Source organism: Trematomus bernacchii, unplaced genomic scaffold (assembly GCF_902827165.1).
Source record: "Trematomus bernacchii unplaced genomic scaffold, fTreBer1.1, whole genome shotgun sequence".
In the NCBI taxonomy this organism is placed as follows: Eukaryota; Metazoa; Chordata; class Actinopteri; order Perciformes; family Nototheniidae; genus Trematomus; species Trematomus bernacchii.
This window is the reverse complement of record NW_022987839.1, coordinates 3,957,504-3,975,706: the sequence shown is the minus strand read 5'-3', so window position 1 is coordinate 3,975,706 and position 18,203 is coordinate 3,957,504. Positions and strand designations below refer to the sequence as shown.

Sequence of the window (18,203 nt, the reverse complement as noted above, 5' to 3'; positions counted from 1 at the left end):
GAATGACTGATAATTCTGCTGCTCTGTACAAGAAGGGACAGAGCAGACTCTTTCTGCTGAGGAGACTGAGGTCTTTCGGGGTGCAGGGGGCACTCCTTCAGACATTTTATGACTGTTGTGGCATCAGCCATTTCCTATGGTGTGGCCTGCTGGGGCAGCAGCATCTCGGCTGCTGACAGGAAGAGACTGAACAGACTGGTAAGGAAGGCCAGCTCTGTCCTGGGGATTCCTCTGGACACTGTGGAGGTGGTGGGAGACAGGAGAATGGCAGCCAAGCTGTACGCCCTGCTGGACAATATGTCCCACCCCCTCCAGGACACCCTGTCCTCACTGTGCAGCTCCTTCAGCAACAGGCTGCTGCACCCCCGCTGTCTCACAGAGAGATACCGCAGGTCCTTCCTTCCTGCAGCGGTCAGACCAGCACAGCCCCTAGTAGACACCCCCCCCCCCTACACACACCACAATACAGACTATAACACCCCTTGCTGTTAAATACCAACCAACTATGTGCTAAATCCTAAGAACTGTTACAGGATGTGTATTTTGTAAATTGTGTAACTTTTTTTGTTCATTATATGTTTTATTATATCATAACTTTGTTTTTTTATCTTAGTACTTTTTAATGCATGTAACATATGTAACATGTAACATTAAGCTGTCTGTGGCTCTTTTTCTGTTGTAACAACGTACATTTACCCTCTGTGGGACTAATAAAGGTATTCTGATTCTGATTCTGAAATGTGTGCTTGTCTCGTCTCACACCGACACAAGCACAGTCATCCCCGCCTCTTTTATTTGAAATCACTAAAATAAGTGAAGAAGGGCGATGATTTCAAAACGGCAAAAATATCTATTCTTGCAGTTCCTAAATCTAAATTTGCAACTGAGGGTGGATGACCATTTGCTGACAAGACCAACAAATTGGAATAAATAACAATTCCCACAACCTCTGTATTTTCTTTTTTACCTTATCCAAAAACTGATCTGACTTTTTAAACCGGCTTTAAATGGATTTGTACAATTATATACATCCTGGACAATATGACTTTATTATACTTAATCTCTTTTACTGTAACATTGTAGTAATGTTTCTCATATCCATTGTTAAAGCACGTTGTTATACATGAGGACTAGCCCTTACCAGATTATGTATAAGGATGATTTTTAAGGAAGCTGGATGGGGACGTTCGGAGATGAGAACAATGCGTTTACAGCACTGTGGGAATTAACTCTGATGGGTCATACAGTAGTTTAACAATGGTTACTGCAGTACTTCCATGTTCTGCTGCTTTATGGTTTCACTCCATTACAATGTATCTGCAGGTATTTTACTTTTTACAGGGTCGCTTGGTTCGAGTTTCGATCAGACCAAAAATACGGGGTGTGGACTGGTAGTTAGACACACAAAGTAGTTCACCTACTGGGCACTGCTGAGGTGTCCTTGAGCAATGATAATTGCCCAGGTCCTGTTTGTGCATGTGTGTGTGCATTTCGGGCCTATTTGTGTATCTGTAAAAAAAACACCAGAGTCAAAAACGGAATTTCCCCTTGTGGATTAATAAAGGAGATCTTAATTTAAATAGATTATAGGGACATTCTAAGTGAGATAAGTGTCCGGGTGATTTCTATCTTCCTGTGCACATGTCAACAAATGTTCCCTACTCAAAAAACACGTCCCTCATGATTAAAGTCTAGAGGTGTCACAGTGAGTCAGTCACATTGTGGTCAGCAGGAGACATGAGCATGACTGTCGTGTGATGTGTGTGCAGTGTGTGTCATCCCTAGATGAGAAGTGGGGCCTTTTCAAACCTCGATATGGTCTACTGATATGTGCTTAACTTCAGTTTTGTACATTTTATCTCACCAAACACTACCTCTAAACGGGGACATGTGATATGCATGGTGGTTAGTCAAGCCTGAGAGAGAACGGGGAGGGTGTGTGTGTGTGTGTGTGTGTGTGTGTGTGTGTGTGTGTGTGTGTGTGTGTGTGTGTGTGTGTGTGTGTGTGTGTGTGTGTGTGTGTGTGTGTGTGTGTGTGTGTGTGTGTGTGTGTTGGTGTGTGTGTGTGTGTGTGGTGTGTGTGTGTGTGTGTCAGGGTCAGTAAGTGCATTTGGCTACTGTTTGTGGACTTACCTCTGTTTTAATTATCCTTAGAGACTCTAGAAACGTTCTCCCTCTCTGCAGGCTTTTCTCACCAGCTCTGTATTTCGTCCCTTGCATATTTATTTGTCGTTTTTCTCACTTCTCCACTACCTTCCTGTTTGGCCTCGGTGTCCTGCTGTAGTTGATGGGGAAACTCAGACATGGGGTCACAGAGCGTTTAGAGACCTGCTTCTGAATATCATGAAGTTTGCATTTGTTAAAGAATGTATCTTTCTTTCATTGATTCTGTCTAGCATTCATTTGACAATATTGGATATTTTGAGCGTCATGGAGGACGCTGAATTAATGTCTGACACTTTCCGGATACAAGATTCCAGTTCAAACCAGAAAGGGGCAATGTTTAAACTCCTGATGGGCCATTTAGTCGGTTTCTACTTGATCTACTAGATTATAATACCCCCACAAACTACTCCAATGTTGTTTGAATTTTTCACCATGACTCTGAAGGTAGGCAAATAAACGGTGGCACTAGTTATTCAGAAACTCGGGTAAACAGTAACTGCATTCATTACATTTCAATAAATATTTGAATACTGACATAACTGAAGGAAATATTGTCCAGTTGTACCCCCCACCCCCTGGCTGTTCAAATGAGGAGAAATAACACTAAATGGTAAAGCATCTTATATTTCAACTTGGCCAAAAGGCACTATACATACATATTGAAAGAATATTGCCGCCTGCTGGCTGACCTCAACAAGTGCAGCAGGCGGCAATATTCTTTCAATTGCAGGAGCATTTCCTCTGTGAGTATTTATACACCTCATTTATCATTTGTATAGTGCCTTTTGGCCAAGTTGAAATATAAGATGCTTTACCATTTAGTGTCAATACAACAATACAATGAACATAGCATTTAAAAAAAGAAAGCTAGATATGAAATGACAATGTATTTTAAGGGGTTAAGATTAAGACAATGTTTACAGGGCTTATTTTTTATACAATTCAAGCACTGGTTGTATGTGACTGAACATGATTTTATTCTGATGGGAATGTGTGCCATTAATGAGGGTGAATATAATGACTATGATGGAAATTGAATGTAAATGTTAAATTGTATTGAATTAACATCGAGCCCTGGAATGTAAATAGTGTTTAAGATAAAGAGATAAACCCCTGTAAAAAAAAGTGCTTTAATAAAGCTGGTTATGTGTTTTTAATGGCCATGTTTTGTATCATGTCTTGTACAGGGCGGAACAATAGATTAAAGGAGAGAGGGAATATGGAAACAGGCTGGTCTCAAAGACATGAGCAATGAAGCTTTCTGTCTCTTCCTCATACAGCACATTTGCAGAATGAAGTTGTTTGTTTTACTTCTCCTTGTCGTTTATGAGCTTTATTTATGTGAATCAAAAGGTAAGCACATTAACTTGTTTTGTTCTCACAGTCAAAGTTGTTGTATTGTAGCACTACTTAAACAATATAAGATTAGAAAGGTCATGTTTTTTTTAAACAGATATTTCAATTAGGTAGTATTTAGAAATGTATACAATTATTAGTTATCTGCTTATTGTCATTTAATAAAGTAGTAATACTAATTAATGTAAAATTGTATGTAGATATTTTGATATATACAGTTATGTCGGTTGAAACCACACCCAGGCACAAAGTCCTGGTGATGTAAAGGAAATGTATCTTCAGTGTAAGTGAATGTAAAATACAGCAGAAACTTGAACTAAAATCCCCAGTAATTGGGATTATTAAATAGTAATTAAATCTATACTTTTATGAATATGTTGATCCATACGAAGATTAACGTTTTATTTTAAACACTTTTGTGTTTGGATATGTTGTAAGACGGACGAGGTGCGTCACGTGTTAATGTATCATTGGTGCTCGAGTTGACTGCATGAACTAGCTCGCAGGCTTCGCCCCATTTCTTGCTAATAATAATTATGCTGATTGTGCAGATTGACCAACATGAAAGTTAGCAGTTTCTATGTGCTGTGTACCCAAACGTAACACTTTCACAGTGTTTCACAATAGGACACTATGCTGGCAACTTTTAACCTTTAAAGTAGATGATAGATAGCTTTAAGGGTCAAAGCTAATCCAAGATTTGTTTAAAAATATGTTCCAACCTTTGATTAATCTAAATGTGAAGGTATTTTATAATTACACATAGTGGGAATATAGAAATATTCATTATTACCCAAATAACCATATATTGTGTGTGATATTTACTGTATGATGTGTCTACTGTTTTACAGGGATCAGTGCTGGGACTGTGTTTGTGCTGAAGGGAGAGGATGTGCTTCTGAATGTCACAGCAGCTGATGATCTTCAGGATGTTTCTAGTTTCTCATGGACATTTAATGAAACAAAAAAAAATGTATTAACAGTTAACCCTGGCAACAATCCATATGTATTTACTGATTATGCTGAAAGGATTGAATTTTCTGTGAACAATTACTCTGTGAAATTGAAGAATCTCCAAGAGGCAGACAGTGGAGTTTACTCTGCTGTAGTGACAAATCGTTCAGGAGACGAAACAGAAGCAGCTAAATACAAGATTAAAGTTCAAGGTAGGTTTGTTAACCTCTCAAACACTGATAGAGTTTCTGTGGTCTTGTTTCTAAAACTCTTCACCTGCTTCTTCCCTCCTCAGATCGAGCGTCTCTCCCTCTCCTCACAGTGAGCTCTGTCTCTGATAGCTCTCCCTCCTGTAGCTTCACTGTGACCTGCAGCTCACAGGACTCTCACATCAACAGCACTTTCACATGTGAAACCAGAACCTGCAGTCAGGAGGGAGGAGAGCGGTCAGAGGGGATCCCGGATACTTTTCTCCAGGTCCACCAATCAAGTGGATCGATCATCTGTAACCATAGCAACCATGTCAGCTGGACCAACACCACCAAAATAATCAAAGACGTCTGCCCCAAACATTTTGGTAAGACTGAAAGACAAAACTACTTACTGATTATAATACACAGTTTGGAGTTTAGAGCATACAGCATAAGATTTCTTAAGAACACATGTGATTAAACAAGAGCTAGGCGGTGCTTACATTTGCTTAATCAGTGACCTTTGGAAGGTTGGTAGTTTCACATTGAACTGAATAACTGTTTTGTTTAACATATTAGGGTTAAAGCAAACAAATTAAATTATTTCTTACAACAGATCAGGTCTGCTACTAAGACATGTTTGTGTAATTAAATCTAACAGTCTGGCAGGATGTGATGCCGTAACACACTTAAGTTTATGAATTTAAGCAAGCATTATAATGTGGCTTATGTTTTTATTTACAGATAGTCAACCAACAAACCCTGTTCCCATCATTTTGGGTGTATTCTTCACAATTCTCACCATCATTGGTGTAGTACTTTGGTATCTTCGAAAGAACAAGTAAGTCTAAGTGTGCATTTAAGAAGAAAAAAATTACATTTGTTTTAATGTCAAGTTCATCATCTTCCAGATACAAATATCCATTAATTGAGCAATCACATAAAATATATCTGAAACCTCTCAAACAGAAACATACTCTTTATAATATTCTACATATATCGGCTTTAAAGTGTTCAGCTGTTTGAAAAAGATAATTTAGACACAACCAAAATCTGGACTCAATGCAGATGCAGCTCAAGTAATGTACCTTTTATGAAGGTAATGAGCTTTAAAGGTGAAGCTCTCAAAATGAAATGTAAATTAATGCAAATCCACCTTATTATTTTTTACTGACCTGCAGGCAAAGGAGCGAGTGGCGTAACTCCAGTTTATGCTTCTGCTCAGGTAAGAGACAACGTATTTTTTTACTTTTCACTAAAAAATGTAACTGAATCTTTGATTTTGAACAATTTAAACAGACTTGGACTGAATATGAGGAACAAGCTAAATACATAACTGGAGCCTCAGACAGTTATATTGCCAACTATGCACACTAATCACTATGCACACAATATATCTGCATAGCCTATATGTAATGGTTATTTACTGTATATTATCCATGACTCCTTTCTACACCACCTTCTGTCTGCAGTTCCAGGTCCTGCTGCTCACATTCCTGGTTGTGCTGCTTGCTCTTTTAAAGCTTTGGGTCCGACTAACCTGATGCACCGCGATGCTTCTCTCTAAACCTGCTGCTGAGGTCTCTGTCAGGCAATAATTGTATTCAAACTGTATTGTGTTTCTTAGTGATGTGTATTTGTTGTTTGCTTGTGTGGGTTTCTTTTTAATTTTTTAAATATAGTTTTCCCATAAGTTGATGCACTGATGGAACGATGCTCCTTCTTCATGTTCTTAAAACTCTACATGACATGCTGGTGTCGTAAACATAATGCAGACACAGTGACATTTACCAAAGGTTTCTTTCATGAATATCACATTCATGATCAGAACTTTGCTTTCTATTTTTGTCACACATCCGTTAGCCAAAGCTATGTGACTTCCTACTGAGCCGAGGGTGTGCACTTCTGCATTTTCTCACACAACACATACTGAGAGCAGAAGCCTGTCACGTCACCGGAAAGCTGCACTGATATATTTGTTTTCATACCATGTGATAGTTGTGTGAAAAGTTAAACACAGTAACGTACAGATAACTGTTTTATGAGAACCAGAAATCTTAATTTGTTGTCCCAGAATAAATTAAGAAAAGAGGAGACCTGTCATTTCCCATGTCTTTCTCTTATTAATGCGAAGTAAGCCTATTGTATGAGTTAGCAGTGCAAATGCTTTTTTGTGTGCTTGTTTGGCCTTTAAATGTCATGCCTTTTAGATAAAAATACAAATGAATCTTATATTCTTGTTAAACACCCTTATCACTTTTGTAGTCTATGATATGGAAGTTTTTATTACATTAGGGCACATGTGTCAAAGTCAAGGCCCGGGGGCCAAATCAGGCCCTTGGTGGATTTAATTTCGGCCCGCAGGATAATTTTTAATTACTATTTGATCTGGCCCGCCGGTATATTGCACGCACACCTTCACTCAATCCTGAGGGTTTCCTCATCTCAGAGCCTGACCCCAAACATTGATGAACTTGCACCCCAGATGAGATGCCAAGTATCTGGCTTGAACTAGCATCACAGAGCAGCACACTGATTTCAATGGATGTTTCCTTCTGCACTTTGTTTCTTGAGACAACAGGGCATGTTTGGTTTGTTCTTTGAGGGAAATAGTTTTGTTGAAGCTGTTGTTGGCCTGTGGAAAAATGTAATCATAATAAATGACTCTGGAAAAGCTGCAGATAGAGCCATAAGAAATGAATGCAACTGATTATTTAATGTTTAATGTTGTTTTTATGGGCAATAATTTAAGCTTTGTTAGTTCCAGGTTTAATATGTGCAATAAATTCATTTCAATAAGTTTTGCAATAAACATTGAACCAGTCCGGCCCTCGACTAGTACAGATTTTTTTATTTTAGCCCACTGTGTATTTGAGTTTGACACCCCTGCATTAGGGGAATATATTAGCTACTTTTGATTGTAGTGATATTACTTCACATGTTGACACAATATGAAGCGCAATTAAAATAAATGTTAGGTCAAAGTTCCAAACAACCTTTGGTAAATCAATGTTTTGTTATGTTTCAGCCCGGAGCTCCAGCCGGGCCTCAGGATCCAACAGATGATGAAGATTCAGCTCCGCCTCTGTCCTGCACCTACGCTTTGGTTGGTCCTAAAACTGGACCCGCAGCACCCACTGAGCCTAGAAACACAGCTCAGCTAGAGAGTGTGTACGCTCAGGTAAAAAAGACCACACCAGGTCCTTGAAAAATGATCATGAGTCGTTTTCCACATACTGCTCTCGTTGGGATTACGAGCAACTGAGCCATGGACTTCATTTTCACATTACCCTCTTTTGGTGTGAAAATCCTAAACCACGTCCTGTGTCTGCACCCAGAAGTGCTCTAACTCCACCTTCAATGCACAGCTGTGATTGGTTAATGATCGGTTGAAATGACTCCTTTTCTTGCAGTGTATGCATTCTGTATCTCTATGGCTATGGCTGCCATCTTGACTCAAAGGACATTATTTATTGACTCCTCTCAGACAATACTGTGACAAACATGTATTTAATTTTTTTATATCTTAATGTTTTGTCATTTTTTGTATATCTTTGATTTCTGTCTGTTGTATGCACCTGATTATATTAGTTTATTTTGAAATATTGGAAAGCAATGATGTTTTGTACATTTGTACGAAGGTTTCAAAGACTATAGCTAACTTGAAGAGCAACAGGAACCACTGATCCTAGTTAGCATCAAGCTAATTAGAGGATGAAACCCTTGCAAATGCACACATCACAGCACACACAGTGAAATATGACCTCTGGGGGGTTGGGGGTGTCTGGTGCCTTGCTCAAGGGCACCACGGCAGGGCCCAGGAGGTGGACTGGGACTTCTCCAAGTAGCAGTCCACACTCCATATTTTAGGTCTGTTCGGGGACTTGAACCAGTGACCCTACGGCTCCCAGTCCAAGCCCCTACTGACTGAGCCACTGCCGGCAAGAAGAAGATCATTGGATTGAACTTTTTTCTCCATTTTACACACAGTTTAACGACAGGCTTTGAGAGCAACAGATTACATGTAGTGGAATTAATGTTATTGTGTGCAAAAGATTTTATAGTTTTTACCCTAAGAGTTACAGAAATATGTTGTTTCTGCTACATAACAAAAAAAAAGGGGGATTATAAGAATGATTACAATGTTACAATACATTTTCAAGTAAAGAAGTATATATTACTCATTCTCACACAATACATCAGTTCAAGAGTCTCACAACACCGAGTCTCGAGTGAAGCCAAAGCTAATCTTCCTGTACATCATTGTTGCCTGTTGTTAGAGCCATTTTAATTTAGTTATTATTGTCTGATAGTTAGGCTTGATAATAATATAAATTAGATTAAACTCACCATCTAAAGGTATTGTTTGTGTCATACTATGGTTTAAAATGTATTAATTTAAGGCTAACTTATTTGTTATGTGCGTGAGTATCACGTGCATGGCTATATGCCTATATATGGTAGGTTGATAGGACACAGCTGATGGTGATGAGACGGGGAAACGGAAAAGTCTTTTGACCGTGTTCTTTTTGTTCTTTTGGAGACTATTAACTTTGATTTAGGATGAAGCGAAGAAATGTGTGGACTAACGAATAAAGCTCATCTGACTCAACCATGTTCTCAGCTCATTTGTTTGGAAACAAAGAGAGGCACGTCAAAACCCACAACCCGATAGAGGTGGCTATTAAATTGTAGACAAGGATTAAAACGCCACCACACCTGTAGTTTAAAGAAGTCATGAATTGAATGGAAAATTCTCCATCATCTCCATCGAAAGGAGAAAAGTGAAACAACATTACCGTCATTGAAAGCTTTGCCTTCCAGCTGTTAATATATAATCATTTTCCAAGGAGTCAACATTTATTTAAAGAAGAATTTGCAGGTTAATGATTTGTAAATGATGGTTTTCTGTGGTCCACTTCTTGGTATAGGTAGCTTACATTTTTTTTTTTTATTTAGGATTTCAACACCAACATGTATTTTGCAAAGTGAATGTTCTTCTTTCTTTTCTTAGTTAGTTTCTTCAAGGCACTTTTCAATAAAAGTGACAGATAAATAAATGTGATGTAATGTGGAATGTGAGTATGTCATATAATGTTATGTGAGAGTATTTCATGTATTAAATTAAAAAGTATTTGTAAACTATATTTGTCTAGCCTTTTATTTGAAATCATTAGACTTTATTTTGCCTGAATATTCAATTAGTTTTTTCCCTCTTTGCCAGCTCAGTGGGCGGACAGGGGATTTATTAAAAATGCTGTGAAAGCTCTTCATTAATACTGCAGTGAACTTAAAAAAAAGCATATTCTGTTTGTTATATAAAGAGCAGAGGACCCATTGTTGAAACTAAACAAACATATTTGCGTTTCTTTTTTTCTAAGGTTACATTGTTCTGTTGTTTTATATTTTACACCTAGGTTAAAGCCTTGTTGTATTTATTTGCATTGCTTTGATATTGATTTGTCCCCAAAGTAATGGAAAGTAATTAGTTTAGGTTATATGAATATCAGATACTTACAGTAGTTTACTGATGATTAGGTAATTAGTAAATGTAATGGAATACTTTGTCACAGCAGAGTGAAACAAAGAATTGCCACATGATCTTTATTACAATCAAATAAATTACAAACATATATGTGAGTAATTTGTTCATTTGAATGAACACATAATAAATAATTGAAAATATAGGAATTAAAACGCTTTATTAAATGGCGCATGTATGCTTTCATTCAAAATGTAAACAAGCTTAAAACATACTGTACAAAGACATTTATTTTTTTTTAAATAATTACTATTATATTATTATTAAGTTATTTGTGTTTTTTTGAAAACCTCCCTAATCTGAATGCAACACAATGATTTTACGCACAAACAGATTACTTATAATCATTGGATTAACAAGAACATTCAGCATTTTCTTGAAAGCTGCCTTCTGTGTTTACCTTGCAAAGCATCAATGTTTATATCAAGATTTAGCCAATATGAATTGTCATGTAGATACATTGTAAGTGAACATATTTATATCCATGTTTGCTACTTCTAGCCTTGAGGCCGCACACTTTTGTTGTAGATTTATACATTTCTTGGTGAGTGGTTTATGAAAATTGATTTGAAAATGTTTCGTTTGGAAATAATTTGCAACCCCTAATCTTTCTACGTACCTCCTGCAATCCCCCCAACTACCCCTAGGGGTCCCCCTACCCCCAGTTGGGAACCAGAACTATGAGTTTATTTGTTCTTGTTGAGCTTCTCCATGAGATGAACCGTGATGACAGCAGACACCATGATGACCAGACCCACAGAGAACACACACGTCTTCACCAGGCACACAGATAACCCCTCTGGATCTGAAACACAACAAACAGAGACTTTCATATCAAAACCGACACAGAGATCCAGACTGAGACGCACAACGAGTGGAAGCAGCAAATCAGTGATTACTACTTTATTTGGATAGCAGTTTGAGTACTTTACAGTCTGCAAGTACTTTGAGTCCTACATTGTGAAATACTTGTAAAATACTTGCACTGCAAAGCGCAGTTGAGTTTTACAGACTGTCCATATGCATGATGTAATGTCAAACAGCATGTTGGGGGTTTCATGTTGAATTAATGTTTATTCTGTTCTTCAAATATTCAGGAATGTTTGTACTTATACAAATATTAAAGTTCAAAGGTTTATATAAAGGTTCGATATATGAGACAAACAGCACATTATATGCGTAAAACATGATGTACTGAATTCAACCTGATCTCACCAGAATGCGTGACTCCACCACGACTCCTTAACACTGCATTGCGTGGTGGAGTCACGAACTTTGTTACATTTACGTGTCTGCACCACGCAAACAACGCCAATGTAAAGTGAATGAGGCTCCTTTGTCGTGGTGCCCAGGCAGAAACCGTTCCGTCTGTTGCCTCCGGAACCTGGACTGCAGTTAGGGTGTCCCTTAACTCTTGGAGATATGTTTCTAAAAAATAAAACAGCTGTTAAGCCACCCTAAAATTGGTATGATGGATATTAAGGTAGTATACTGAACCACTTTTGAGTTGGAAAAATATATGCGGACTAATAATAGCAACATGCTATGTATGAATCATTATATGCATCCAAAGCAATATTAGCAAGTGATACTTATACCAAATATGCATTCTCTTGTCATGAAACAGTCAATACTCAATACTTTATTATGATTAACTAGATGAGTATAAAAATGGAAAAATTGGGAAAAACTGTAGTGCCAGTCAACTGCTGTTATAACCAATATACTCACCAAGACTACCAAACTCTTGATGTTCTAGCTGAAGGCCTTCCTCATGCACAGGATCGTCTCTTCTGGCTTGTGAAGCTGCAGAGACAGTCATTTTTGCTTAACCCTTCAATCAATCTAAAATTACACCAATTAATTGTAATATGAAAATGCTCTGTAAGGACTGCAGGTAATGAAACTAAGAACATATTACCACAGCATCACAATGACAATTTACATTTGCCATACTTTTATCCAAATCGAGGTACACATTTTCAAAAATACAACACAAGCAAGGATTATCAGTCACAGGCTCTTAAAATATCTTGATTTAATTTGAAAATGTTTTAAACATTGCAACAGATTTGTCAAGAGGTATCTTTAAATTACATAATTTCATACTGTGTACACCAAAATAACTTTGTTATGAATTAACTTTATTCTTAGACTTAGAAATCATGATATAGTAAAGAACAAACCTGATGCGGAACATTGTGTTTCCCGTTGTCTCTCACGTCTGCGTGTGACCACTGGATTAGAAAGAGGTCTCTTCCTGCTTTTTCTTTTCTTTTCCAGAGGGATGGCAGGGGTTTCAGTGGCCATGGCAGCCTATATTTTTTCAGAGGTTGAGATCAACAACAAAGTTGTAATACAACATAAGACAGCAGCACTTATATTTTAGCAATTATTTAACGGTTGCATATAAAGGTCTAACTGACCCTTTATATTACATCAATAAAACGCAATAGCAATGATTATATTACAGACTTGGGTATTTGCTTATCATGAAAAGCCTCACCCTGGCCTCGTGGAGATGAGCCTCGCTAATCAATGCTGCCATGTGCATCGTGGCCTCATTGGGATCCTCAAAGACCCTCACTTCAGGGTTGAGGGACATGGCATACAAATAATACAAACAATACAGACACAATATACAAACAATACACAAAATGAGGAGAGTGAGAGAAAGACAGGAGAGTGAGAGTGATTGAAAGAGAAAGTGAGAGAGTGATAGAAAGAGAGACAGTGAGAGAGAGAGTGGCTCTTAAAAGTGCCGTTGGTTTTATATGTGTGTGTGTGTGGATATGTGTGTGTTGGTGATAGTAAGCGTTGTAATGAAGCTGTAAAACAGGAAAAATAAAAACATGATTAGGATTATTTAGAATAACAGTAACATCTGTGCAATACTCTATGCAATAATAATTCATCTGTGCAATACTCTATGCAATAATAATTCATCTGTGCAATACTCTATGTAATAATAATTCATCTGTGCATTACTCTATATGCAATAATAATGAATCTGAGCAATACTCTGGCATACATTATGCATTTATACTGTGCATATTGTTATATTATGCACATATTTTTACATACTTGTTTTTCTTATATCTTCTACTATATATTTTAATTCTACAATGTAACAATCCCAATTTCCCCCGGAGATCAATGAAGTATTTCTGATTCAGAGTGGGACATTGGGTGGTCCCCACTGGCCAGTCAAATCCTCTGGAAAAACTCCAGTTCCACATTTTTGTTCCACTCCATCACCGATGCCCTTTAGCCACTATTACAACTCTGTGTTGAAGACTGTCTTTACAACACATGTGCAAATACATGCATTTAAACATATTTTTCTAGCAGGCACCTCCACTATCCAACTATGCCGGGGACAGCTAATGTCATGTAGCTGTATAAACTATAAATGCTATCCAGCTAAAAACTTTGACCGGAAGGCCAAACGCGCAACGCGTAGCCTATTGTAAAAGCTAAACACACTACAAAACTCTACAAAACTCAAGCTAATATCCAGGAATGAAACGCTATAGAGACTGTGCTACAGTGGAATAAATAAAAGCAATATTATTTCGTGTTTTAAAGAAATAAACTCCCCTTGATTTTAGATACGTACTGTAGTCCGTTGTCAGATGAAATTAATGAAAGTGAGGTGACTGTGGGTAACGTAACGTGGCTACGTCACGTTGCCGTCAAGCGCGACGTAACGTTGCCGTGGTAACGACGGAATCTTCTTCTGGTTTATTGTTGTTATAATAAAAATGATTATTATTACTATTAAACAAAAAGCATTTAAAATACAGTCAGTAGCCATCGTCATTCCGATGTGGGGGGAGTGGTTTTCACCATCATTATCATCATTATATATTTTTTAAATGACTAATATTGGCCTACAATACCCCTTTATTGATCAAATAGGAATTATAATTGTCTTTTAAATAACGTAAACTAAAGGGAACAATCTATTTGACACAGCTGAAGCTCTGGCCTTCCTTAAAAACTAACTAATTTAATAAAAATCACAGTTGTATTAGACACAATGCACTGTTTTTTGAGAACACAAATTTGGTAAATAATGCACCATAATACATTCTGATGAAAAATAAAAATTATTATGAATACAAATAAAATAAAAGAAGCCTCCTGTGAGTTACTACAAGCTATAAAGTAGATTTTAAAAACGTTTTATAGACTAAAAAGCCCACTGCTGGACGTTGTAGAAATGCGTGTGTGCACCACGACAAAGGAGCCTCATTCACTTTACATTGGCGTTGTTTGCGTGGTGCAGACACGTAAATGTAACAAAGTTCGTGACTCCACCACGCACTGTGGTGTTAAGGAGTCGTGGTGGAGTCACGCATTCTGGTGAGATCAGGTTGATTAAAATAGACTTTATCATTTGGGGACTTGTACTTGGTAATCGTCTCTCACCTGGGGGCCTGTCAAAGGGGACATTTGTCCCTCAAACATTATTCTTTTCAACAGGAGAGCGGACCTGTTGCTTCTTTAGAGAATCACAGAGCTCAGAAAAAGGAGAAGAGATGCCTTGAAACAGAAACGCATGACATCTCTCTTTCTGTCTGTTACTGCTTTCACACTGAGCTGCAGTCGATACTCCAACCTGTGGTCAGAGAGGTGAGTTATCGAACACAAATCTCTGTCAAAGTGCAATCTATCCACTGTCTCACCATGAATACAAACAACAAACATATTCTCATGTTCATAATGGGTCCATCCCAACACTTTGTTGCATCTAGATGGATCTCAAAGTAAAGACATCTTTAGTTCTTCTCTAGTCTTGTTGTGGTCATTTAACATCTTGCCAAGGACAACAGTTGAAAATTAGCCTGCTGGCTAATACTGGCTCATTTACAGCAATGTGGATTAATGTGCACTGTCCTTTAATTAAATAAACAAACAAACAAACATACAATACGGACCAAGTGAGTTTTATAGGTAACAGGAACTTGTTGTCTCTGATACATCGGGGTTCATACTATAACTGTGGTACATTCAGCTGGTTGCAATAACGATGAAAATGGCTGATATGCTAAAGTCATAATAAAATTGTATAAGGCAAGACAAGATATGACATTCTAGAATCAGGATGATTGCATTAGGAGGATATATTAGGGTAATGTTCAGCTTCATGTTTATAATCATCTAAGTCGCTCCCAATGACTCGTAAAAACAATAATTTGGACAAGAGGTTCACATAAAGTAATGAAAGATTTTTTATTTATTTAAATCTGATGGTCTTTGCAGGATCACAGCATTGTTTACAGAGATGCAAAAATGAACTTTTAACATGATAATAAACATCTGTTCTTGCATGCTTTGTTATTAGTACACAGTGTATTTCACAGATCATAAAGTTCATTAACCAGTTAAACCCCACGGCCCCGCGGGCGCGGGCAAAACGCAACATCTTGCAAGAAACAGCGTCTGAGGGCTTCTTAATATTTAACAAACTATGAATGTGTCATACCCACTTAACGGGAAGAAACTCAGCTATCAGACAATATTAACCGTTTTTAGCTAAACTAAACTAAAGGGTAATAACAAAGGCTCTGAATTAGCCCTGAGCGAAAAAATGCTAACGCACTTAGCACAGAACTCAAGGTAAAATACCCTTATTACTTATCGGATCTGCACAAAAAAGATACCGATTAGCAGGCTGAGATTCCACAGATTCCAGACATATAAGTATCATCAGAACTCGCGGCCAAACTACAAGAAACAACAACAAAGTAATGTGCTTTACGGAGCCAAAATGGCTAAAAACGTCTTACCTTAGCTGTTGTTCTGATCAAAAGTTGTGTTCAATGGCATTAAAACGAGAAAAACGCTGCTGAAGGTTAATCCATCATCATATTTATGGCAATAAATGTAGTTTTCTATAGAGTGTAACATAGCTTTCGGTTTGGGCAAACTGCGTGCGCATCACTCTCAATCCTCATTGGTAATGTTTAGATGGATTTAGCAACTCCCCCTCGATTCTATTGGCTCTAACGGTTCAAAAGAGGTGTCAATCACCAAAATCGATCAATGGGTTTGTTGGAGTCTTGATGTCTGTTAATTTATTCCGGCAATTACTCAGACCTATACTAATTGACCTAACAGAAGCTATTGAGTCTATGTAAGTTGACTGCCAGGCTCGGATCCACCTGGATCAGCAAGGTCTCACCTCTACTAACTCCTGAAGAACCAGGTTCAATTAACTGCTGTTTCAATTCAGACGACGCACTAAATGCTGTGGTCCTTTTCTAATAAAAAACCTCAATTCACAGTTTTACATTTCTTACATTAAATTCTAACTTCAACTGGCCCACTTCAGTTGTGACATTACATTCTAAATTCAACTGGCCCACTTCAGTTATGACATTACATTCTAACTTCAACTGGCCCACCTCAGTTGTGACATTTACATTCTAACCTCAACTGGCCTACTTCAGTTGTGACATTTCAATTCTAACTTCAACTGGCCCACTTCAGTTGAGACATTTAAATTCTAAACTCAACTGGCCTACTTCAGTTGTGACATTTACATTCTAACTTCAACTGGCCCACTTCAGTTGAGACATTTAAATTCTAAACTCAACTGGCCCACTTCAGTTGTGACATTTAAATTCTAACTTCAACTGGCCCACTTCAGTTGTGATGTTTAAATTCTAACCTCAACTGGCCCACTTCAGTTGTGACATTTAAATTCTAACTTCAACTGGCCCACTTCAGTTGTGACATTTCAATTCTAACTTTAACTGGCCCACTTCAGTTGTGACATTTAAATTCTAACCTCAACTGGCCCACTTCAGTTGTGACATTTAAATTCTAACTTCAACTGGCCCACTTCAGTTGTGACATTTAAATTGTACCTTTTAAATTCTTCCGACAGAATTTAGAGGAATATCCTAATAAATTGTCGGTGATAAAAAACACATTAAAACTTTCATTCAACAATACATTCAAAATCAAAGTCAATTTCAGAGAACTTACCAAGGAAAACCCCCGCTCTGGAGCTTTCTCCCTCTCAACCAGTGCTTTTATGCTCCACACAGGGACAGAAAACCAAAGACACACCTTCAAAACCCATATATGTGGGGAAAGGTCATGGCCTCTGGTGTGCAGGACTGGACATGTCCAGACATATTCTCCTATGGTATGGCCTAAACCCATTTTGGGGCTTCAGTACTTTTCCATTGAGTCAGGGGTCTCCTGTGCACAGCTTGCTGTGAGTGAAGACAACTGTCTCCCCTCTTTAAACAGTAACACCCCGTAAAATAGGCCTTAAACTCAATTTACCAAACCCCTCGTGTTTGTAAATACTGTGATTATAGAACAACATGAAATATATTGCATTTTCATTGTGGGTTATACAAGAATATATTTGATTATATTTTTTATTATATTATCTTTCGTTTTAATTATTCAACTTAATATGGAGACCTCAACAGGTTCCAGATATATGGCAAATATACCCAAATGACCCAGAGGTGGGTTTTGTTTTTTCTAAACCTCTCTAAAAAGGTCAAGTTTCACTTGTTTTGCATCAATCTTGATACAGGGTACTTATTAAATGTTTTAGTTTGGATTCCTAAAGCTTTTAGTCTACTATTCCATCATTCAAGGGTGGTTTTCACTATAAGTAATGGGGTTTTTTTGGACGGAAACTACAATTTACAGTTTTTTACTATGTTCAATCTGAATTTACTTTAAAAATAAAAAGATCTATATTGATTCTGACTTTTCTACATCCAACTCACAAGTGTATCATTGCTTTGAGAAAAAAGATTATTAAGTTACCCCTTTTAGAAGTGAAGATATAGTCATTTGTTCTGGGCATGTCATTTTCAAGCCTGAAACCTGAAAAACATGCTTGGGGCTTAACAGGTTAAAGTGATAAGATCACAACATGTCTCAGTATCTCATTAAATGCATTGTTATTAACTTTAACAAACCACAACACAAATAAATACATGAACAATAACCAC

The 18,203-nt window shown here is 37.5% G+C and overlaps 2 protein-coding genes across 2 annotated transcripts in view; one reads left to right on the top strand and one right to left on the bottom strand.

The window, feature by feature from the left end:
• The window catches only part of LOC117500161, a 60,990-nt gene that overhangs the window by 34,977 nt on the left and 7,810 nt on the right, over positions 1–18,203 (bottom strand). The gene's annotated exons all lie outside the window — the stretch shown is intronic.
• LOC117500165 lies at positions 3,440–7,044 on the top strand. Its single transcript, XM_034152912.1, has 6 exons — positions 3,440–3,519; positions 4,374–4,688; positions 4,772–5,053; positions 5,412–5,508; positions 5,849–5,892; positions 6,140–7,044. Exons 1-6 carry the CDS (start codon positions 3,459–3,461, stop codon positions 6,232–6,234), a joined length of 894 nt encoding a protein of 297 aa, XP_034008803.1. The 5' UTR covers positions 3,440–3,458; the 3' UTR covers positions 6,235–7,044.